This window comes from Panicum virgatum, chromosome 3N, assembly GCF_016808335.1.
Source record: "Panicum virgatum strain AP13 chromosome 3N, P.virgatum_v5, whole genome shotgun sequence".
Classification (NCBI taxonomy): Eukaryota; Viridiplantae; Streptophyta; class Magnoliopsida; order Poales; family Poaceae; genus Panicum; species Panicum virgatum.
The window spans coordinates 55,319,056-55,342,347 of record NC_053147.1 but is presented as its reverse complement, the minus strand read 5'-3'; the positions used below and the strand labels follow the sequence as shown (position 1 = coordinate 55,342,347).

The 23,292-nt window shown below is 46.8% G+C and overlaps 2 protein-coding genes, 1 non-coding gene and 1 pseudogene across 3 annotated transcripts; all 4 read right to left on the bottom strand.

Annotated features, from left to right (window-relative positions):
- Window positions 1-712: 712 nt before the first annotated feature.
- On the bottom strand, window positions 713-3,340 carry LOC120666228 (putative pumilio homolog 7, chloroplastic). The gene is made up of 5 exons (XM_039946016.1): window positions 2,347-3,340; window positions 2,068-2,230; window positions 1,593-1,756; window positions 1,217-1,475; window positions 713-1,129 (listed from the first exon to the last, which is right to left on the bottom strand). The coding sequence occupies exons 1-5, from the start codon at window positions 3,126-3,128 to the stop codon at window positions 1,022-1,024; spliced, it is 1,476 nt and encodes a 491-aa protein (XP_039801950.1). The 5' UTR covers window positions 3,129-3,340; the 3' UTR covers window positions 713-1,021.
- A 1,013-nt stretch (window positions 3,341-4,353) lies between these two features.
- Window positions 4,354-13,240, bottom strand: LOC120666227 (annotated as a pseudogene).
- A 1,872-nt stretch (window positions 13,241-15,112) lies between these two features.
- LOC120666226 (40S ribosomal protein S9-2-like) lies at window positions 15,113-17,623 on the bottom strand. The gene is made up of 3 exons (XM_039946015.1): window positions 17,464-17,623; window positions 16,286-16,667; window positions 15,113-15,567 (listed from the first exon to the last, which is right to left on the bottom strand). Exons 1-3 carry the CDS (start codon window positions 17,489-17,491, stop codon window positions 15,390-15,392), a joined length of 588 nt encoding a protein of 195 aa, XP_039801949.1. The 5' UTR covers window positions 17,492-17,623; the 3' UTR covers window positions 15,113-15,389.
- LOC120668271 lies at window positions 16,099-16,179 on the bottom strand. Its single transcript, XR_005672366.1, has one exon. It is a non-coding gene; the product is annotated as a small nucleolar RNA Z161/Z228 (small nucleolar RNA).
- Window positions 17,624-23,292: the final 5,669 nt, after the last annotated feature.

Genomic DNA, 23,292 nt, shown 5'->3' with positions numbered 1-23,292 from the left:
TTGGAGATGTTTCTTGTTGGAGGATGTGGGGCAGCCATATTGAGTCAGTTAGTGTTCTTTAAGAAGATGGTGACTCCAAGCACCTGCCAGACACCTCAGATGGTCGTCCCATGAACAACTTCTCGCCCAGCTGAAACCCAAGCGAGGTAATCTGGTTTCGAGTGGTTGAAGAGCTTGGCATTACTGGGAAGGAATGACGACAGAAATTGATGAAAATGTGATGGAGAGATAAGAATAAAATCAAGATGTACTTACAGAATGTCCATTAATCTCTTGAGCCTTTAGATGCTCACTATCTTGTGGACTTCGTGGATGGTGATAAGAAAGCTGTTTCTTAGGCCTTTTTTCATAAAAAAAGAGTAGTATTTAACCATAATTCTACAGAGTACAGCACGCTGCAACAAAAATGACAGTATTATACTTTTCTTTCAGCTCCTGTACTGAATGTTTTATTATATTCTTCATGCTGAAAGGATTATTCATGCTGGGTTATTACGAATTCTTCTATCCTACCTGCCGGTTCCTCTTTGTGACTTGTTAACTTTGATCTGTGTCAAAGTTCGCTTCGCTTCATCTCTGTTCCTGTTCAGTTTGCTATTGTTCTAGCATCAGTTCTCAAGTTTTACACTAAAACAATCTCAAGAGGCCCAATAAATAAAATTTAACAAGTTGCCCAATAAAGATGATACGAATCGTTTCCAAAAGCTGTCAATGGATTTAAAACAAATGTGAATTAAATCAACAGCAATATCAATATCTTCCCGTATGTCGACAACAAAACATTAGAGAAGAGATAGTTTGCGGCGAGGGCTTGTTCAATTGAACTTATTCCATCGCAGATGGCTTATGCAACGCCAGGCACAAGCAGTGCATCAAGTACAGGTACACGTAGAAATACATGACAAATTAATACTAATTTATACAGATCTATCTTGCGATCATCTTTATGCCTTTTGAAACTGGAAAACAGCGCAAGACAGCAATCGTTCTTGTTACAGGCTGACAAACTGTCATCAGTTCATCACTTCTTCAGCAAAGCTCGAGAGTATATCCTCTTGCAGTATGGACTGGTCCTAAGTAATTCCACATGAGGTCGGATTGCGTTGGTGAGTGCAGAATGGAGTGACCCCTGAAATGTTAAATACAGTTACTAAAATTTAAAAATTATAGTTATTGAAAGAATAGTTTAGGTGTGAAATTTTCTCCAGGTTCTTACCTTGGAATTCTGAAGAGCAGAGTATATGACATAGTTTGCATATGGGTGCTGAAGCAACTGCTCCAAGTTTGGCATGGCGAGGAGTTCGAGTATGATCTTTGCCTTGTCAGCCTCCTTGAAGACTTTCAGGCATTTCTCAACCACATTGCTACTGAACTTCTGCATGGAAAGATGGATGTACTTGCCTTCAAACTGCTGCGCAAGACTTGAATTCGCATTTGGGATCTTCAGGTCCATCACATACTGGACAACATAGTTCCTGTAACCGTAGCAGACAAAGGCTTCGCGTTGATAAAAAGTACATGAAAATGTATATAGATGCAAGTGTAAATCGAATGGCTTTTTGAGTGCAGTATAGTTTAAGACTGACTATTACCCATAGGCATCTTGCGCGAGTTCAAATCCATTGCAAGCAATGGCAGCAACCAGCTTCTCTCTGTGCTCGCCTCGTGAACGTGCAATGCAGCGCTGCAGGACGCAGCAACCGTGGCATTGCATTCCAATGTCGAGACAATGAACAGAAGCAGCATCAAAGATCGCCTGAAGATTGTTGTATGTTGTCAGATATCAGTCAAATCACAAACCATGCTTATCAGTACAGTTTGACAACCAAAATACAGTGAAAAATTCAGATAACTGAAGTGGTCCAAGATAAAACTGTTTGCCATTAGTCGTTATCTAAAGATCAAATCTCATAACTGCGTAACTTTTTCTGAATAGAATTTTTGCATCAAAATCTTATACGAAACAATTCCTCCAGAAGATTTGTAATTTAGAGCTAAAGCACAAATTTTCTCTGTACTCCAGAATGAACAATGGCATCACATTTTTCCACATTCACACACACATACCTTGTTATCATCGGCCTCAAATGACTGCAAGCACTTTTGCACGACATGGTTGCCATTGGGGTCCTTTATGAGCTCCAAGAACCCAGGGCGCAGAGCGTCGACGACAAGACTAATCTCTTCCCTCGTCCTGAGGCTCTCAATCAGCTTCTGCACTGCCCGTGTCCTGCAACACCATCACCAGATTCATCATGAACCACAGATCAACAAGATTCAACAGTATAAATATAGTATGTGCACATCACTAGCAATTAGATCGACGAGCGGAATTGACAGTTTTACCCATGGACGTTCAGGGATATCCTGACGAGCACGGAGGGGTCTGCGGTGAGGGTGAGCACGAGCGCCATCCTCTGCCCGGCGTCGCAGACGGCGAGCAGCTTCTGCATGAGGTAGTTGCCGAAGGGGTCCACCATGAGCTGCGCGGCGTGGCGCGACACGCCGGCGAAGATGAGGTCGACCTCGCGCTTGCCGTCATCGAGCCGCTGCTGCAGGAACCGGCACCCGTGCTGGTCGCGCGCGACGTGGTACATGAACCCGCGCAGGCCGGCCAGGCTCTCGCCGTGCGTCTTGGCCGCCGCCGTCGCCGCGGCCCCGCACATCTTGGGGCTCGCCGCCGTCGCGCCGCAGCCGCCGTTCTTCCTCCTGGCGCTCTTGCACCGGGCCCTCGGCGTGGCCGCAGGCGGCGCGGAGGGCGGCGGGGAGCACCGGATATCCCAGGACTCCCAGCCGTCGGCGACGGCGGCGGCGGCGTCGAAGGGGAGGGGTTCAAACAGAGACGGCATGTGCGCGCAGTAATTCGCGATGGAGAACGGGTGCGAGGCCACCGGACTATCGCCTTTCGTGGGGTACATGAAGCCGGAGAAGCCGAGGCCATCGGCGGCGGGCGGCGCCGGCGGCTCGTCGTCGCCGTCGACGACGCCCATGGCGGCGAGCTCGTGGATGAGGAACGAGAGGTCGGCGTCGTCGTCGGCGCCCGCATCGCCGCCGCCGCCGAGGAGGCCGCCGTGGTGGAGGAGGGGGATCTCGTTGAGCAGCATCTCCATCTCCCTGTCGAGCTTCATCCCCAAGACCCCAACTCCGGCGAGTTAGCCGCCGGCCGGACACTCGGATCGGATCTTGATCGGCGGGAAGAGATGGAAAAGGAAAATGCGTGGGGAACTCTGATAGGATTGGGCTGGGTTGGTTCGTGGCGAAGGATTTGGATTGGGATTGGGGCGAGGGGAGGTGGTTTCTTGGAGATGGGTTGTTGAGGCATGCAGGGGAGGAAGGAGGGGGTTTGTTTATATATGGATAGAGCGGGAAAGTAGTGAGGAGTGAGGTGAGGAGAGTGCCTGCTGTACACCATGCTTACCGAGTCTGATTTTCTTTATTTGGGCATAGGCCATGGACTACTATTTTTTCAGAGCTTTCTCATTGGTTGTTATATATATATGAAACAATTCATTACCATAATAATTTAGAGATAAACCATTGCAAATTGCCAAACAAGACCTTTGGCAGAAGAAAAAAATACATGCAAAGTGCAAAGGTCCTGATATTAGTTTTGTTGTGATGAGACCACTTTTATTCTCTACATGACTCTTTTGCATGTGAGAGAACATAATGGAAAAAAATTGAGATATTTAGATTAACCACTTTGTTTCAATTAAACAAATCCAGTGTCAAGCAAAAGGTTCCTCTGTTCTGCTTTTTTGACGTCAGGATCTGCATCCTGGTACCCTGCCATTTTCACTCTCTCAAAAGATAAAACTAGTGACGCCTCCTTTTTATATTGTGAAGGCCGAAGATGCTGAATATCTCCCGGCCAAAATCTCTGGGTTTACCTGTTCAGCGTTATCTATTCTGGGGTTAACGGTTGCACAGCGACATGGCCCACTCGTTCCCACTGGCCATTCCTATGGTTGTCCAGTGCTGCCCAAATGTGCCATTGTTGCTGCTTCAGAAAAAGACATGGCTTGGATCCGCCCGGTGCACTTTTGGGCCCGCTGTCAGCGACACATGTCCGCGCCTTTTTCAGCTAAAAATATCTCCTTGGGGATATTTCTTGGCCTGATGCCAACTCAGGAAGGAGATATTTGTGCTTGGTAGGGTCCAAAGGGATGGGCAAGCATTTGCATACAACCAAGTAGATAAGAGGTTATCCGATGCCTGAATGCCCTGAGCCTTATGCTTGGACATGGACCAGGGCTCCTGCACTTTTTCCTACACAAGTTGTGGACCCTGCAGTGTGCTTCCTAGGCATCACATCAGGTTATCAGAGAAACAGATCTTCTAGGGATGACCTCATGACACGTAAATGATTCGATATTTGCGGAGACATCTTTTTCCTTTCAAAGTTTAAATTTTTACAGAGAATTGCACACGGCAAGCTTTTAGCAGCCAAATTTGAGATCGACGAAACATTGGAACATTATCAGCATGACCTAGGCTCCCATGTTCCTTCACCGACAAGGGATGCATCAAACAGCTGGAGAAAATGTTAGCCCGTAACTCTGAACATTCAAAATATTTCATCAGAGCATGGTGTCCCCATATTTGAGTAGGCTTAGAGGCTGCACTACTTGCACTTGAAACTGTCAGTACATCAGCTTCAGTATCAATCCTAGCTAACCTTAGAGAGCTGCTGATGAAATAGTCAGCGGACAATATTTCATTCAGGAGCCATGGCATTATCCTCATTCGAGACAGCTTGATCAAAAGATACAGCGGTATTTCCTTCGTTTACACTGGCACCAACAGTTGTAGGTTCATCCTTGCCCTCTTCCTGAGGGCCAGCATCAACAACCATAGTGTCATCAGCTTTATCCTGACCTTCTGGTTTGCCTGGACCAGTCTTGTCAGCCCCACCATCCGTGGAGGCACAGTCAGTACTCTCGACATTAGAAGTGTTCTCTTCAATTGTGACCTCATCTTTATCCCCTTCAGTGTCTGGTGCTGGAGGAATTGGGCCTACAAATTCCTCGTCCCCATTCCTGTTGTCCACATCCATCTGATCCTCAGTGGTACCCTTGCTTCCTGCAGCTTCTCCATCAGTAGCAATGTTTGTCTGACCTTCCTCTTCAAGGCTGCGACTCTTCCTTTCTTCTTCCTCAGCAGCACAATCTCGTGCCACAACTTCCTCCGCCGGAGCACGATTTTCTGCTTCTATTTCCTCCTGTATCTTGAGTTGTCTGTTGTGCTCCTCAAGCTGTCCTCGGATCCTCTGGAAACCAGACAACAGATCACCATAGCGGCATTGGAGAGTCCGTTCTAGTGCTTTCTGTTTATTCACTTCTTCGGTCAAATTTAAGATTCGATAGGAAGCAGCAAGGTGTTCCTGTTTCTGCAGCTCTTGGAAGCATTCGAGTTCTGTTGATGCAGTGTTCATCTGCTTGAATGTGTCATCATCTGCTTGAATGTGTCTTGGACCTGTGACCATTGTTTTCCAGCCCGTACCTAATAAACAAACAGTACGTGAGCAAAACAAGTTATATGATGATGTCAGTATTGTCAAAAACATTGTTTCCATACAAGAAATCCAATCAGGCAAACAAGTGAGACCTAAGAATATTTTACATCATGGAAAGTGAGAACCATGGTCAGCCCAGTAACCTATCATGGCTTCAAGAGTAAATCATTTTATTACAATCCAAATAATGGGATAGATGCATACATAAACCAAATACAAAAAAAAAACATTGTATGAAACCATGCTATATGGTATATTGATTGTTCTGATTGCAGATGATGTAGCACAAGTTTACCTGGTATCCTCGTGTCAGAAGCTTTATCTTCTGCTCAAGACGAGAAGCCTTCTTAGCTTCATCGTCCATTCTTTTCTTCACAATTTCAAACTCGTTTTGCAAGGCAGAAATCTTATCAGCATTTCCAGAAACACTAGCTAAACCATAGGTATTATTAGCAGGAAAAAACATAAGATCCTCTTGGCATGCATCATGTGCTTTGACAAAGTCCTCAAAAGATTCATTTTCGTGACCCATGGCCACTCGAAGAAATTGAATCTCCTCTTCGACCATAGAACCAGCCTGCCAAATAAGAAAAAAAGGATGAGGTGGTTTGAACAATTTATTTCATCACTACATAACTACAATAAGCATAAAGGATTATTCATAGAATAACAGAACAATAGTCAAAAGAAAAAAGAAATATTTATTTATTTATAGAACACATGTAGTTTGTTTTGTTAGGATCTCTGTTGGGTCTATGACCCTGTACATGTGCATATATTATATCATTTCAAAAATAGGAGAAAAAATCATTTAGGGGACTCCCCTACTGTTCAGTGGAAAAAAGTTACCATAGCAAACATTTCTTGGAAAGAAAGGTGTTTCCTTAATCAATATCAGATCCAGCATTTGGGCAAGAAAAGGACATGATGCATGTTGTTGCACAGTATGATAAACATTGAGCAAAACACTGCTGGGAATGAATTAAATAACTGCTATTGAAAGTAGATTAATGTATTGTGATCACTATATTGTTTAAGTAATCCTTGAATGTCCAAGATAGTGCTATTAAAAGTTTCAAAAGGCCAACCCTTGTATGCACAAGTTTTGTGAAAACTAAAACGCGTTGCTCAAGCTTATCGTTTAATATATAATATTCTCTAGTGTACAAAGTTGAAAGGCGTAAATGACCCACTTCCACTGATTTCTTTCGGGAAGGTCACATCACTTGTATATGACAATTTTAATCATCTACACTTGAAGGAAGATCGCAATAATTGTACATTTCATACAACAACAACAACAACAACAACAACAACATAGTCTTTTTTCCCAAGCAAGTTGAGGTAGGCTAGAGATGAAACCCGAAAGAAATAAGTTCAAGGTTCAGGCACATTGATAGCTAGTCTCCAAGCGCTCCTATCCAAAGCTATCTCTTTAGAAATATTCCAATCCTTAAGGTCTCTCTTAATCGACTCATCACACGTCAGTTTAGGTCTACCTCTACCCCTCTTTACATTATCGACCAACTCAAGAACCCCATTACGCACCGGCGCCTCAGGAGGCCTTCGTTGGACATGTCCAAACCATCTCAGCCGATGTTAGGTAAGTTTCTCCTCAATTGGTGCCACCCCGACCCTATCCCGAATAACTCCGTTCCGGACTCTATCCCTCATTGTGTGCTCGCAAAACCACCGCAACATCCGCATCTCTGCTACACTCAGTTGCTGGACATGTCGCTTTTTTTAGGCCAACATTCAGCACCGTATAACATCGCCGGACGAATTGCTGTCCTATAGAATTTGCCTTTTAGCTTTTGTGGCACCCTCTTGTCACAAAGGATGCCAGAAGCTTGCCGCCATTTCAACCAGCCAACTGAAATTCTATGCCTAACATTTTCGTCAATGTCGCCATCCTTTTGTAGCACCGACCCTAAATACCGAAAAGTATCCTTCTGGACCACCACTTGCCCATCTAGACTAACGTCCCCCCTCATGCCTAGTCGCGCTGAAATCGCACATCATGTACTCGGTCTTGGTCCTACTAAGTCTGAACCCTTTCGACTCTAACGTGCGTCTACACAGCTCTAACTTCCTATTAACCCCTGCCCTACTCTCGTCAACTAGCACCACATCATCAGCAAAGAGCATACACCAAGGGATCTCACCTTGTATATCCCTTGTGACCTCATCCATCACTAAAGCAAATAAATAAGGGCTCAATGCTGACCCCTGGTGTAGGCCTATGTTAATAGGAAAGTCAGTGGTGTTGACATCACATGTCCGGACAAACGTCGTCGCATCCTTGTACATATCCTTAATGAGGGTAATGTACTTAGTTGGGACTTTGTGCTTCTCCAAGGCCCACCACATGACATTTCTCGGTACTTTGTCATATGCCTTCTCAAGGTCAATGAAGACCATGTGCAAGTCCTTCTTCTGCTCCCTATATCTCTCCATCAATTGTCGTATTAAGAAAATCGCCTCCATGGTTGACCTTCCAGGCATGAACTCAAATTGGTTTTGGGTCACACTTGTTACTCTTCTTAGGCGATGCTCGATAACCCTCTCCCAAAGCTTCATCGTATGGCTCATCAGCTTAATCCCACGGTAGTTAGTACAACTTTGAGCATCGCCCTTGTTTTTGAAGATAGGTATTAATATACTTCTCCTCCATTCTTCCGGCATCTTGTTTGACCGAAAAATGAGATTAAAAAGCTTAGTTAACCATACTATTGCTCTATCTCCTATGCATCTCCACACCTCAATGGGGATACCATCAGGGCCCATCGCTTTACCTCCCTTCATCCTCTTCAAAGCCTCCCCGATCTCTACCTCCTGAATTTTCCTCACAAAGTTGAACGTATTCTTTAGGTCATGAAATAATTGTACATTTCATGACCTAAAGAATACATTCAACTTTGATATTCAGAAATTTTACAAAGAATTTGGGTTGACTAGGCCCTCGCACCGTAGAGTTTCACAAAAATCTGTGTGTATTGCCATTTAGAAAGTGAGAGGCATGCTCTCATCACTCATTGTGCATGCCAGTTCACCTTGGTCCAACTGACTACAATCTCAATATGATTGGTACTTAATTAGTATGAATAACAAATCACAAAATATGTCAGTAAAATAGACGGATATGCACAAATGGTTCCAAGTTACAGGCTTACAGTTGGTGCGTCCAATATCAAATTCGTGAAACCATAAATGTGGTGGATCCAAACATAGAAATTATCAGGAAAGTGAAGATACAGTTGATATGAGTACCAAAATCATAGAAGGGAGGAAAAGAAATGCACCTCTTGTAATTCAGCCTCTTCAAAATCATCAATTTCAGGGACAAGAGATCCCCCATTTTGCTGACGTTTGCTCCCTTTCTTTTTCTCTTTTTGAGTTTTTTCATCAAGAGGATATTTTGCATTATCATGCTCAAGAAGCCTAAGGAGCTCCTCATTTATCAGTTCATCAGCTTGTTCAAGTGTTGTAGGGGGCACAAAAGTGCTTCTGCTTCTGCTTTCTCCAGTTCTAATAACAGATTGCCGGATAATCTCTACTGAAGCAGCAGGTGGCCTAGGCAGACTCCTCTGCAGCACTTTGGATCTCTTTCTGAGCAATGCCTCCTGCCTAGCCTCTTCCTCAGCCTTTTCTCGTGCCAGCCTGTCTGACATGTCCTCTTCAATCTTCTCTTCGGCTTCTTCATTCTCATTCTCCGTAATAGATGGCATGACTATCTGGTACTCATTCTTAGGCTGTGGAATAGAAGCAAAACCAGATCGTAGGCTTCTTCTAAGTTCAGCTTGCCTGCGAAGCTCAAGTTTGGTGCCATCCTGCATTTCCACTGCTTCATTTATACGAAGCTCATCATGGAAAGGAGTTCCTTTTGGAGTTAAACCAAAGTCATGTCCATCTCTTGAGGGTGTCATCCCAATCCTTGGAGTAACACCAGGACCAGGGCTTGCCAAAGGCGTAGCCATAGGATTTGGAGTCTATCTCCAGCTTACGTGGTGTAACACCAGAGAAATCTGATGGATGAAGATCAGGGTTGTCACCTCCTAATAGTGGTGTTTGTGATTCTCTAAGACGTGCAAGATTTTCTGCCTCCATCATAATTGCATCACCTTTCCCAGCTGGAGTTCGCTGCGGAGTTCGCAATGGTGTCATACCAAGCTTTGGAGTCTGAGAATAGTTGGCAAGCAAAGTTCTTGTGGCAATACTTCCTTCACCAAGCTCCTCAGTTAAACCAGGATCACCAGCATTACCCATCTTTGCTATCTCCTCTAACTCATGATCAGAAATTTGGGGAGGCGGAAGCATCAGTTTGGACCTCCTTGTGACAGCTTCTGGGTCATTTAGCTTATTCGCTTGCAATATAGCAGCAGGGGCATCCTGTCTCTGCAGAATCTTGTTCCTGGCAATGTCTTGCTTTCTTAGTTGTGCTTCTATATCCGCTCTTCTCTTCCCTTCAAGCTCATCAATGGTTGTTGGAAACTGGACATGTTCAACTGACCTGTCTTCACCCACAATATCATAAAAACCTGGAGGTGGTTGCTTTTCAAAAGGGATCTCGGCATTGTAATCAATCCCCTTTCTCTTTCTTTTTCTGTGCCGTGTATCAATACCGGCTGCCTTTAATTCTCTCCTTTTTTGTAGTGAGGCAAGCCGCCTTGCCTCTTCAAGTTGTTTCTCTCTTGCCTTACGTTTTGCTTTTTTACCCCTAGTGTTAGCTAAGCGAGCCCTTGCCTCAGAAAGCATTTCTTTTTCATCTCCATCCATATCGACAGGATCAGGACGTGCAGGTTTTGACTCAGGGTTTGGGTCAATCTCACCAGGACGCAGCTTCCTAGGGTCATCATTAGGCTCATAATTTTCATCCTTCGCACATGCAGCATCAAGCAGTTTTTCGTAACGCTCAAGGCACTGAGATGGTGTTCGACCTACAATAGGTGCAATTGTCCTCCACTGAGTAGGCATGAGTTTAGCAAGATGAAGTAGCTTCTCATCCTCTTCCCTTGTCCACTCAGTCTGAAACCAACAAGATGAGTTAGCAACTTAGCGCAATGAATGAATGATAAAAGAATCATCTGAGGCAGACATCAACAAACTAAGACGGACCTATGCGCAAGATACAGATGACCATTTGAAAGCACTATTTCATAATGGCCAGAAGCCTAGTACATTTCATTTTATATCGATAGGACAACAAAAATTCTATCATATATTCATCAGACAAATTATTTACTCATAATTTGCAACAGATTCACCTCATTAATATCAGAGAACGAAGACTTTGATAGCTCCCCTAAGTTACCAATAAACTCTTGTAGATTTACAAAATGATATTTTTCTTTAACAGCAGCAAAGGTGACAGCATAAATGGTCACTTGGTCAGCAGTCAGTCGTAACCAGTCATTTTTTTCACAGTAATATATGAACTATCATAATTTCCAGAAGCTAACCGGTTCTGAAACAAGATAAATAGGGTCCTTTGTAAACCAACTATAGCTTGTTAATTATCCAATAGCGAGAGCTCATGCTTTATCCTGTTATTACAGTAAAACATGTTTAGAGAAGGAGAAAACTAGCACAGGATCAGGCAGTTTAGCTAACTTACTAGAGTTCAAACTTGAACGGTACCTAGGTGCACTTTGACACCGAGTAATAAAATTATGGGCAGGTTATAACAGGTAATCTGCACAGAATTAGTGCTGCTGCTAAACCTATCTGATCATCAAGAGCCTAGCTGTAAAACTGACCATAACTGAGATCATGACAAGCTCAGGAGCTACTACAGTTACTTGCTCCAAGTTAAGTACACCCATGTTGAATAACCAAGTCTGATTAACAGAGCTGTCCACCAGCAGAATTTCAGATAAAATAACGTATTTTTCCCAGTGAATCAAACCTTCTCCAATCAAATTTCATTTTATAAAGCTAGTTCACGTCCATTTTAGTCATTTCTCACAAGTCACAAGCAGCATATCAATTTGATATCCAAGAGCACAAAATCTCACTTTTGGCAAAAGACCTTCAGGTGCTTAGTCCAGTGACACATACTGACCACTAGATTATAAAAACATCGAATAAATTGAACTATAGGTTGAAATGACTGTTCTCTAGCGCGTAAAAATATATATGGTATTTTTTGATGCTGAGTCCACAGCATGTTAACATGTATGACAAGATCAGGAAATAATAATTTACTATCTGGTCCCAAAAAGCACTGGTTTTGATAACCTACTAAATTAAGTACACAAATTTTCCCATACTATTGCCAACTTGCAACTCAAGGTATTCAAGATGAAACCTCGAAGTTTTACATGGTTCTAAAATTTTGTCCGTTCAAATAGTTGAAGGAATAACATTCAGTCAATTAACGATAGAGGTAATCAAAATAAAGTTCAGGTTTCTTAAAGCATATATCTTATTATGGCTTCATTGCATAAAGGCATACAAATTTATCCTTTCATTTTTTTTATAAAGCAGAGAACAATCATCTAGGGATCACTAACATAAAGGTTGCGAAGGTGCTGGTCAGCCATGAGGAAAGCAAGACAAAATGAAGTGTTCACTGGCTACTCTGCATCATAACACTAATTCACCAAGAACTAGGCCCAAGTATGTGCATGAAAGATCTCGGAGAAAAGGAACCACTTTCACGTTTTGTACTTTCTCAGCAGACAAAACATACTGAACTGTTGAAAGTTTTGAGTAAACAAACAAATCAGTGTTTGTGACAAAACTACAGCAGAATTATTAATGACTACCAATTTACAGCATCATCCAATTGCAGCAACCACACTAACAAAATAGTATCATACTAGCATTGTGGCTCGTGAATCATGAATCTGATACATCTCACTCATTTTGTAAACTAGATAGCACTGGGTGACAGCACCCTCTCAATGTGAGTTCGACCTTTTCAGTGCGGCAGGGACTTAAAACAACATAAAGGCAGTGTTCTAAACTGAACTACTTGGCCATATGCAACCGTCACCAGTTAGGCGCAGAATCACTACCAGGGTGGTGACTGAACGAATAATCAGCTTCACATCAATTCATCTTCCACATAGTTTCACGCAATGCAAGCACAAAACATCAGACACTCCCCTTCCTACACAGCCGATACTTATTCCAAAGGCCATCCCTAGATTCAACGCCACAACTGAAATAAACACAACGATTCCACCTGACGCTCGATCCAGTTCAGTGCCACTGTAAGCGCCTGCTGCGGGGTTCGGAAAACAGAATGGCGAAACCAGAGCCCACGGAAGAATAAGATCCTCGAAGCGGAAGGGCGGTTAGAGCTTTACCTTCTTGATGGAGGGGTCGAGCCACTCGTACCAGCGCGCCTTGCACTGCTTGGCGGACTTGCGGACGAGCAGCGACGAGATGCGCGCCCACTGGTTCTTGCCGTACTTCATGACGGCGACCTTGAGGATCTCGTCCTCCGTGTTCTTCCACACGCCGCCCTTGATCATGATCCTCATCTTGACTCCCCCTGCTCCGGCTCGGCCCCGCAGCTAGCTTCTCCCTCCCCCGCTAAGGGGAGAGGGGACGAGGGTGAAAGCGGCCGCGGCCGCGGTGGCTCCGGCGAGGCCTGGGGTCCCGCCCGATCCCGAGGCGGAGAGTCCCTGGGGTTTAGGGTTCGGTGAGGTGGGCGGCGGCGGCTCGTGGTGGGAGGGAGGGGAGATGGGGAGACGGTGCGACGGTGCGCGGCGGCCGGCGCATTTCTCTTACCGTTATGTTAAGGGCGCGTTTAGTTCCCATCCAAAAATTTTTGGATGTCAAATCAGCAGTTTGACCGGATGTCGGGAGGATTTTTCGGACACTAATTAAAAAACTAATTTCAGAACTCACTTGGAAACCACGAGACGAATCTTTTGAGGCATTTGACCGCGTCATTAGCACATGTGGGTTACTGTAGCACTTATGGCTAATCATGCACTAATTAGGCTTAAAAGATTCGTCTCGTCATGTACATCCAAACTGTGTAATTAGTTTTGTTATTTAATTACATTTAGTGCTTCATACATGTGTTTAAAGGGGAGGTGAAAATTTTTGGGTGAAAATTTTTGGGAACTAAACGCGCCCTAAAAGAAAAAACTGTTCATCATTGTTTTTATTTTTTTTCCCAGGTCATCATTGTTTTTGTTTAAAAAAATTTGTCCATAGAATTATGCAACCATTTTAAAGCCAGTCTCCAAGTGTCGTGGACACAGTTAACAAGACCATAAACTAAGTAGTCAAACCGGAGAAGTATCATGGTAATAACACTTATCTCATATTCCATGACACTTATCATTCTCTCTCTTCATAAAAACTTTGTTATGTCAGTAAATTTAATACTCATAACACTACTATAACATTCTCATTGAGACTAACCTAAGACGTTTAGTACGAGAGCGAGTAAGATGAAATGGTTCACAATTTTGAGGATGGGATGGTTCGATGTGTGTATTTGATTAGAGGATTGGAACGGTTTAATATTGTGTTTGGAAGATGGAATAGTCTGATTATTTATTTGGTTGCAAATACAGCACTCTATGAGAATGTACCCACTATCATGATCTACTTCTCCTCTGTTTCACTCTACAAGCCCAAGCTTCCAATCCACTCAGTCATTGCTCCCTTCTATTCTCTCCTTTTCTTTTTCTACCCTGCCAACCGAGCTTTCTTCTGCCATGGTCCATCCTCCTTTCCACCTTTGTGAAATGCTCAGTGTCTGGCACGGTGCATTTTCACTCAACAATATATCTCTGAAAGTCAAACAACTCATTTGTGAAGGAGAACATTCATCAGCTACTTTGCTAGCTCAGAGATAGGCCTCCATTGATCAGGTTTAGCCTTAAGAAATTGAATGTCTCAACTTCCTGTCCTATACAAAGACGGTGCTTGTTTATAGCGGTGATAACTTAATGATCATGAGATTCCTCCCTACACAACCGGATTGCAACCTGTGAAGATGTTATCAAACACCATTCTTTTTGTGAAACATGTTAGCGAACATCTTGTGTAGCCATAAATGTCAGCCTAGAGGGCTCCAAAGAGGCAAAGAGTGGCGGAGTTAGGGTTTAGGGTTCGAAAGACAAACAACGGCGACTGATATACTAAAAACAAGCTCGTAAAAGAGATGGACGATTTCACGTCTCTTTTGTTGGATGTGCTACCAAAGATAGTGGGGGTACATTCTCATAAACTCTAGAAATCCATCCTTGTATCGATGACGATGTACACATTTATATGCCCAAATTTTTTTTGCACATGTTGCTTCCTATCAGGAAGTAATAATGTCCAATGCAGGCGTCGAAGCTCACAAAAAGGGTAATCATTCGCACATTGCTTCAAAAACCTCACAAAAAGGATTATTGCTCCCATAATCTTAACTCAAATGACAGCACAAACACACGTCGCGAAATCAACCCGACCGAAGCATGCAAGCAAGCTAGTATGCTACAATGAAAACAAAATCAGACAGGGACTCAGCTCTGCTCTTACAGAACAAATAAAAACCACTGATCATGTACTACCTCAACAAGTCCCCTCAAGGCGTAAAACGCCATCAAGACCAACATCCATCATCTATAGAAAGGGTAGTCAAGCAGATTATGTGAACGACTTGGCAAATCATAGGTGCAGAGAAAACAGGTACAGCTTTGATGACAACAGAAGTTGAAACGCAACTTGATTAAACATCTCCAAACACAGCAGCTAGGTATAGGCTAATAACACTGCAAGATAAAATGATAACCATCTGTGATGCCCAGTCAGCACAGGGGACTGAGCATCAGGCCACACAGCTAAGAGCTCAAGATACCAACATGTTCATGACAACTAGATAATATTATATCAGGAAACGGCTACTGGTTCATTCTCACTCCTCGTCCTCATCGCCACCGTCGCCGCCACCACCACTTGCCTTCTTCTGGTTCTTCCTCTTCACCCTGCCTGGGGGGCCTCCGCCGAACGGGCTTGACAGTGAAAAGTCAATGTGCTTCTCAGACTCCACCCTCACCATGAATGATGGGACATTGACAATTTGCCTGCCAACCCTGCAATCAGGTCCCAAAGAACATAAATTCATCAATCGATTTTTTGCAATGTCTGGAGAACTGCATTCACAAATAACCACAAAAAACTGTTCCAGATGCTGCACAAGATTAAATCCAGGACTACATGTGCAGTTTTTAACAAATCATCAATTCAAATGTCAGGAATAGCTTAACAAAATTCCATTGCTGCACAACATAACAATTAAGGACTATTAAAGACAAGGCAACACATCCAGGGCACAGCCAACCTATAATGTTGATAGAAGCGCAGTAATTATAATCCATCGGTAACATATGCATACTCCTGTATCTAGTATTCATACAAGCACATATGGAGGCAAGCAGGAATAAAAGATCAAAGGAGATAAAGGGGCATTCAAGTTACAGCTTTTTGTTTTCAGTCAATGACCACTTAACCAAGAATCAAACTAGACACCAATTAACCGAGAATCAAACTAGTTGGTATGTTCACATTTTTAAAGTATGAAAATAGTCTATGCTACTCTCTACACCCTATTAAAACAAAAAACTGGGCTGAACAATAGTTATTGCATCAAAAGGGTTCTCAGAAGACCGTTGTGAGATTACTTGCATATTCTCATAATTAGACCCATGCCTAACAATGTCCAGCACCCAAAGTTCAGATCAACATAACAATGTAGTGCTAGCTAAACCAGGACTTCGAACAACTTCATAACTAGGAGCCACACAAGCATACCTGATGTGGCGTTGCTTGATCAAGACACGAGCATGGTGGATGGACTTGGCCATGCCAGCCTTGAAGACAAGTGTCTGAAGGCGCCTTGCCAGGAAGTTCTCAGCAGTGAGGGCAAGGACGTAATCAAGCTTGTTCTGACCCTCAGCAAGCAGCCCATAGCGGTTCATGCGGCGGAGCAGCGCCTCACCCTCAAAGATACGGCGGGGGTTCTTCTCATCAAGTGTGAGCAAGTGCCTTGCAGCATTACGGATCCTGCTCAGAGCATACTGGACCCTCCACAGCTCACGCTTGCACCTCAGCCCGTACTCACCGACGAGCTTCAGCTCAGCATCAAGACGCTCCTTCTCATAAGGACGCCTTGGTTTCTTGAATGTCTTACCATCTGCAAAAGAAATGTTTAAATATAAAATACCAAGCTGAGGATATTAATGGGACAGCAGAGTAAGAATCTTATGGAGAAAAGAAAACTCACATCAGCCCATAGCCTACTAGTATTGTTCTATTGTAATAAACCCTATATGCCAAGCATGGTAGGAAAAAAAGCATATACAAGCAATATATGCAAACAGCAAGTTCCATGACCTAAACAAAAGTGCACAATTATACCAATCAGATACCAAAACAGCACCTACAATCCAAATCAGTCAGGCCAACCCAAATAGTCGGTAATTTGAACACAAAACGCCTCCCAACTCAAAAATCTATTGGGCCAGAATGCTATATGTTTCAGACGAATTTCCATATGGAGCACCCTGAAGAAAGCTTTGCTCAACAACTTTAAACTAAATTGTCACCCCATAAAACACAGCTATCCAAGAAAATCATTCACAAACGAGACTACACACCTTTTCAATAACCCGAAGGCTAATTCCACCAAGCAACAAAGTCGACTACAGGCGCACCAGACTCAGACCAGAGATGCTTTGTAAAGCCAAAGATCACTTCGCACGAATCAGAACCAGATCAGCGCCCTACACCCACCAGATCGATAGACACCCTAAATCCTCTGACGAACTCCATGCCGCACCACCGGGACACTACAGATCAAGAGCAAACCCTACCCAACCGCGACCGCCTATCAGCCCTAGCAGCGAAGGACGGACCGAAACGAGCAACCGGAACGGAGAGCAACGAGCAGAGAGGTGGGGGGAGGATGGGATCCTCCGGCGCGGGCTTACAGTTGCGGTAGAAGCTGACGTGCACCATGGCTGGTGCTCCGCTCCCTCCCTCGCGCCCTCGCCTTCGCCTCCTCTTCTCCCTCCGCCGCCGCCGCCGCCGCCGCTTCTGTGGTCGAGTCGCTGGGAGTGGTGTGAGGTCGCCGAAGAGAGCTTTTATATGCGACCCCCAAAACCCTAGTGGGCCGAGCAAGCTACGTGACGCTATGGGCTCAATAGGCCCGGCCCAATTGGCAGCGCACGGCCTGCAGGATTCTGACATGACGGCCCGGATGATGGTCCCTGCCGGCCTGCCCGTCGCTCGCTAATCTCGAGGCAAGACCGACACGGTAATCCGGCAGGTCAGTGTCTGTAAGGGTATGTACAACCGCAATTATTATGCCGTCTATTAGCGGTTAATTGCGATTTTTTAGGGTGAACCGGCAAGCAACGCCCCCTGCCGTCCTCTCGCAAGGCGACGGCCTCGGCCCGTTGCCCGATGAAATCGACAGCTCGAAACGCCCGCTGTAGCATCATTTGCGAGAAGACGATGACATCAACGGATCCCATGCGAGTTCTTGAGTCACGTACCTTCGCGTGCGCCCGCCATGTCTTGCCGCGGAGCCGCGCCTGGACCAAGAGTTGGGGTGCTGCACTCACATCTGTGCTAGCCTCGCTGGAGACGATGCGGAACCAGCTGTAGAAACCCTTGCCATAGACCATGCGGCACGACGGCTTGCAGACGAGCGCGGCGCGGAGGAAGCTGGCGGGTCGCTAGGTAGGAAGTAGACGAGATTTCCTCCACTAGGCACTAGCTCGGCTGCCAGCGGGGGCGCTGTAACATCCCGAAAATTACCTAAAATAAATCGTGCGCTAAAATTTTGTTTCTCGTCGTTGAGCTCGATCTCTCCTCAAACCCTAACCCTAACTTCCCGGAAACCCTCCTGCTCCGATCTCCCGATCCCCGGAGATCTGATCCGACACCCGAATTCAATCCACGTCTCATCTCCTCCCCATCCAACGCGACGCGTCGTGACCGGCCGCCGCGAATCCCGCCCCCTCTTTTTCCTCTCTCCTTTTCCCTCTTCTCCTCCGACCGCGTGCCCCACCCCCCCCCCCCCCGCGGCCCGCACGCCACGCGTGGCCGACCGCAGTCGCGGTCGCCGCTGGCGCGCACCGCCCCTCCCCCTCCTTTTTCCTTTCTCTCCCTCCCTTTCTCCCCATTTCCTTTTTCTTTAATTCTTTTTCCTATTTTCTTTTTTCCTTCACCCTTTTTCCTTTTTCTTTCTTTCCTCCCTTCCTTCTCTCTCTCCTCTCCTCCCTCCCCTGTCGCGCGCCCAGCCGCGCCGCCCGCCTCCGGCCTCCCTCCCGCGCGCGCACCTCCGCTCCCGGCTGCGCACGCGCGAACGCGCCAGGCCGCCCCGAGCCGCACCCCGCCTCCCCCGCTCGTCCTGCCCGCACGCGCGTGCGTGCACCGCCGCCTGCCGCCCTCTGCCTCTCCGCAAAGGCCGCCGCCGCGCGCGAGCTCACTGTTCCGCCCGGCGCCACCCGCGCGCCCGCGCTCGCACGCCCACTCCCCTGCTCGGCCACGTGCGCGCCTGCCCCCGCACCGCCGCTGCCTCTCTGCGCGCCCTCGCCGTGCCTGACGCCAAGCCCGCCACGCCACCGCTCCGGCACGGCCACGCGCGACGCGCACCGCTGCTCCTCGCCCTGTGCGCGCACGCGCCTCGGCCCGCCCGCGAGCACGCGTTCCACGCGCCCCCAAGGCCCGCCGCTGCCGCCTCCCTGTGCCGCGCTCGCCGCCGGCCGCGCGCCTGCACAGTAGCACCGCCGCCTCGTCACTCGGGCTTCGCAGCGCGACGCCAAGCCCAATCACCGGGCCCCTCCACGTGCGCGCCTTCCCTTGCCCTGTGCCGCTGCCGAGCCGTCGCATCGGCCCGCCCTCGACGCACCCGCTGCCCCGCGACGCGCAAGAATGGCCAGAGCGCCTTAACTCCGCCCCGCACCGCTCGCCGGACGCACCTACCGGCCGCCACCGGCTCACCCTACCCCCACCGCCTCATTTCTCCTATAAAAGGGGCCCCGAGCTCCCCGGCCAGCTCCACAACCTCACCCGCCGGCCCTAGCCCCCTCTCCTAACCTGCAGCGCCGCCGCCGCAGCCATTCCCGCCCGCCGCCGCCGACCCACGCCGCCCCGCCTCTGCGCGCCATCCCAGCCCGAGGTGAGGCCGGGATCCCCTCCAGGGCGCCACCCTTCCCCTTTCCCCTCACCCCCGGCCGCCGCCCAAGTCCAGCGCGCCCGAATCGGGCCGCCGCCGGCGAGCCGACGCTCCTCCCCTGTTTCCCAGTGCGAGGGGGAGGAGGGAGATGGCAGTTTTGCCATTAGGCCCTCCCCCTTCCCTTTATTCCATAAAGAGCCCCCACTCCTTATGGGTTTTTTCCTAAAAAGGCCCTTCTATTTTTCTATTTTTGCAAACAAATCCTCCACTATTTAAACCTAATAATAATTAGGTCCCTGCACTTCCCTTTTAGGCCTAAATACTTTTAGAAATCATAAACAGGCCCCGGGTTCTCCCGAATTATTTACAACTAGGCCCCTGACCTTTTATCCGATCCCGAACCTTTACTAAACCTATCATTTCATGTAACAAACAACCTCTGATTAACCCGAAACTTTTACCACGCCACTCATAACCAAATCTTGGCCATGCCATTAGGGAGACACTCAAAAATGCCACTTCTATCTCCATATTTTATGTGATTCCGATTCGAGCTCAACGATAGATCTTTGAATTGATTGAATGCTTGTTTGTGTGTGCTGTAGACCACGGAGTGAACGAGGGAGAGCCCGTCAACGAGCAGTTCTGTGAGCAGGAGAACGAGGACCGGTTCCGCGACCCCGAGCCCGAAGGACAGGACTTCCCCGAAGGCTTTGAAGACGGCAAGTTCAATCCCATCCTTTGATACATGTTTCTGTCCTAGTTTTTTTTTATAAACACAAACCAATGGCCTGTTTTATAAAATTGCATATGTTTTGCTTGCATGAAAACACGGTTGAATAGCCACCCCTTGATTTGTGATGACCATTCCTTGACCACCTAGATTAACGTCTGATTTTGCTTGGACGTTAATCGATATTAGAATGCTTAGGACTTTACTCATAATACGATTTGTTTTATAAAGAAAATGTGTGCGTGTGGGATGGGATAAATGTGGTATCTTCAAAGAAAGTTTAGACGGGATGGATGGCATTTCTACGGATTTGCCATTTGGTGTGCTTGTGCCAATGTGGCAAGGCAAAAGAAGGGAGATATCCATCTTGTCGTGTTTAAGGACCGAGTTGGTGTGTCATCTCACCTAACTCCACTATCGTGCAGACCACTCGACCGTTGAATGGGCAACGGCGTAGCATAAATCCCACTAGTTGGTGTGATAGCCATCAGGAGAGCTGAGAGCGACGGGTGACTAAGGAAAAGGGATAAGCCCCGAGTGACTTATGCCCGGTTATACCTAAGTGAACGGTCGATGACCCCTTGGTGCATCCCGTGATGGCTAGTCAGGCTTAGCTATGGTGGGTAATGGCAATGTTGGGATCTACACCGACACGACGGTGTTCGAGTTGTGGTATCCTACTTGTGGGTAAAGTTGCACACCTCTGCAGAGTTAAGAATCTATTCGAATAGTCCGTGCCCACGGTATTGGGCGAGTTACGGTGTGGTCACATAACTAGTGTTTCTTGGGATGGGCTGGTGTGAGTTGTTTTGGAATTGGTTCCGGCAGTTGTGCCGTGTGCTACGACGGACGGGGAGTCCGGTAGCAGTTTAAAACCTGAACTCTGTGTTACTGTAAAAAAAAGGCTGATTTCTAAAAGGTTTTCCGTAAAATAAACCCCTGCGTAAAATGTCGTTTTTCTGCAAATTAAACCGTAACCTATTCCTTGATTTACCTATGCATATTATTCTGTTATAACCCCCTCCGTGGGTGTGGTTGGACTTGCTGAGTACGTTCGTACTCACCCCATTCTCACTTTTTACAGAAGAAGACCCGGACTTCGTTCCAGACGACGCCGAGTAGGGTTATCGTTCTACACCTAACCTTGCTTGTGGTACCGGCCCTGTCGAGATGCCTCCGCTGTCGCAGTACTCTGAGCCCGTGGTAGACCCTATGTGGTTTGCGGTCTGGTGTTACGTTGTAGCTTGGTTAATAATTATCATCATTTGTATCGAGTGTCCTCCAAGGTTTGTACGGTTTTGAACCATCTGATGTAATAAATGTGGCATCAGCCTCCTGGGACTGGTGCTTTGTATCACATTTAAGTCTTCTCTTATGAGAGAACGCTTCAGGTGGTATCAGAGCCGTAGGTTGGCCGTAGGACGTGACCCTAGGAGCGAAACCCATTTTTAGACCCTTTACCTTAGGACTTTTTCCTTTCCTCACACAAACACTTACCTTTGGTTCTTGCCCTGTTCCAGATGGCTGACAATGGATGGATTGGCGGAATCTATTTCGCAGAGCCCGGCCTTCCCAAGTTGTTGATACTCAGCCTGGAACGCATCGGAGTTGTGGATCCACCAGAGTTTCTCTATCGGGAGTACGACTCCAAGGGTACTCTTCGGTGTGACCTGATGATCTTCATAGCAAGAAGCACCCTCTATCCTGATGTGGACCCTTGGTTCATCTCCACCACTGGATTCCGTTTCCCGGATACCTATCGGAAAGCCGCCCGTAAGGCCCTGCGACGGCTCCGAGTGATCTACAAGCATCACCTTCAGCGGACTCCTATGGGGTTCTTCCCGCCAACTGAAGGAAGAGGACGCACCTGGATCGCCCGAATGAGAGGACTCGGGAGGGAAGAAGAAGATCTGGAAGACACTGTATCCCACCTGTCCATCTACCTCACCGGCCTGGATGAGCTCTATCGCGAGCAAGCAGCACAACTGAAACAGCAGGTCCACAGAGCAGAAAAAGCAACCCAGGAGATGGAGGAACAACGGTCGAGGACTTTCCATGCCGAGTATTCCCTAGCCGCCCTCCAAGTCCAAATGGATGAAAAAGAGGAAGAACTGGAAGAACAGCGGGCAAGAGCCACACGCGCCGAGAACTCGCTAACCGCTCTCCAAGCTCAGATACGGAGGTACGAGGCTCGCTGGGGAATAGGTGGATGGATAGAAGAAGGCGAAGAAGAGGAAGAACCCATGGAAACCCATTGGGACGTTGGCACTCAGACTGAAGAAGAAGAACCCGAAGAAACCCACTGGGATAAAGGAACTCAGACCGAGGATGATGTGATGGATCAGTACCTTCCACTGAAGAAGCGCTCCTTTAGAATTGAGGAAGAATCCCCATGATAGGAGTAGTCTCTAAGCTAGAACCTTTGCTCTAATAATCATGTACCCATGAAGTTGTACCCCATCATGATGCCATAAATAAAAACCATCTACCCCTTTGTGTACCGCAAATATTTGTGCAAGTTTTTTCACCATATCTTTGTTTTCAGATGGCTGAGGAAGGTTGGACCCAGGGCGACTGCCAAGCTGCACCTGGCTTCCCCAGCCTGTTGATCAACGCCCTGGAAAGCCTTGGCGTCACGGAACGCCCAAGGTACTACAGCAGAGAGTATGAACACCATGGCACTCTCCGCTGCAGGGTGATCCTAGTCATCGCCAGAAGTGATCGCTACCCCAACATCCAGTCCTGGCGAGTGACCGCTACAGGGTTTAGGCACCAAGACACCTATCCCTTGGCCATCAGAAAGACACTCCGCTACCCGTGCCGGATTTTCGAAGAACACCTAGCACCCACGCCAATGAGGTTCTTTCCGCCGGCCATCAGAACCCCTGTTTGGGAAGCCCG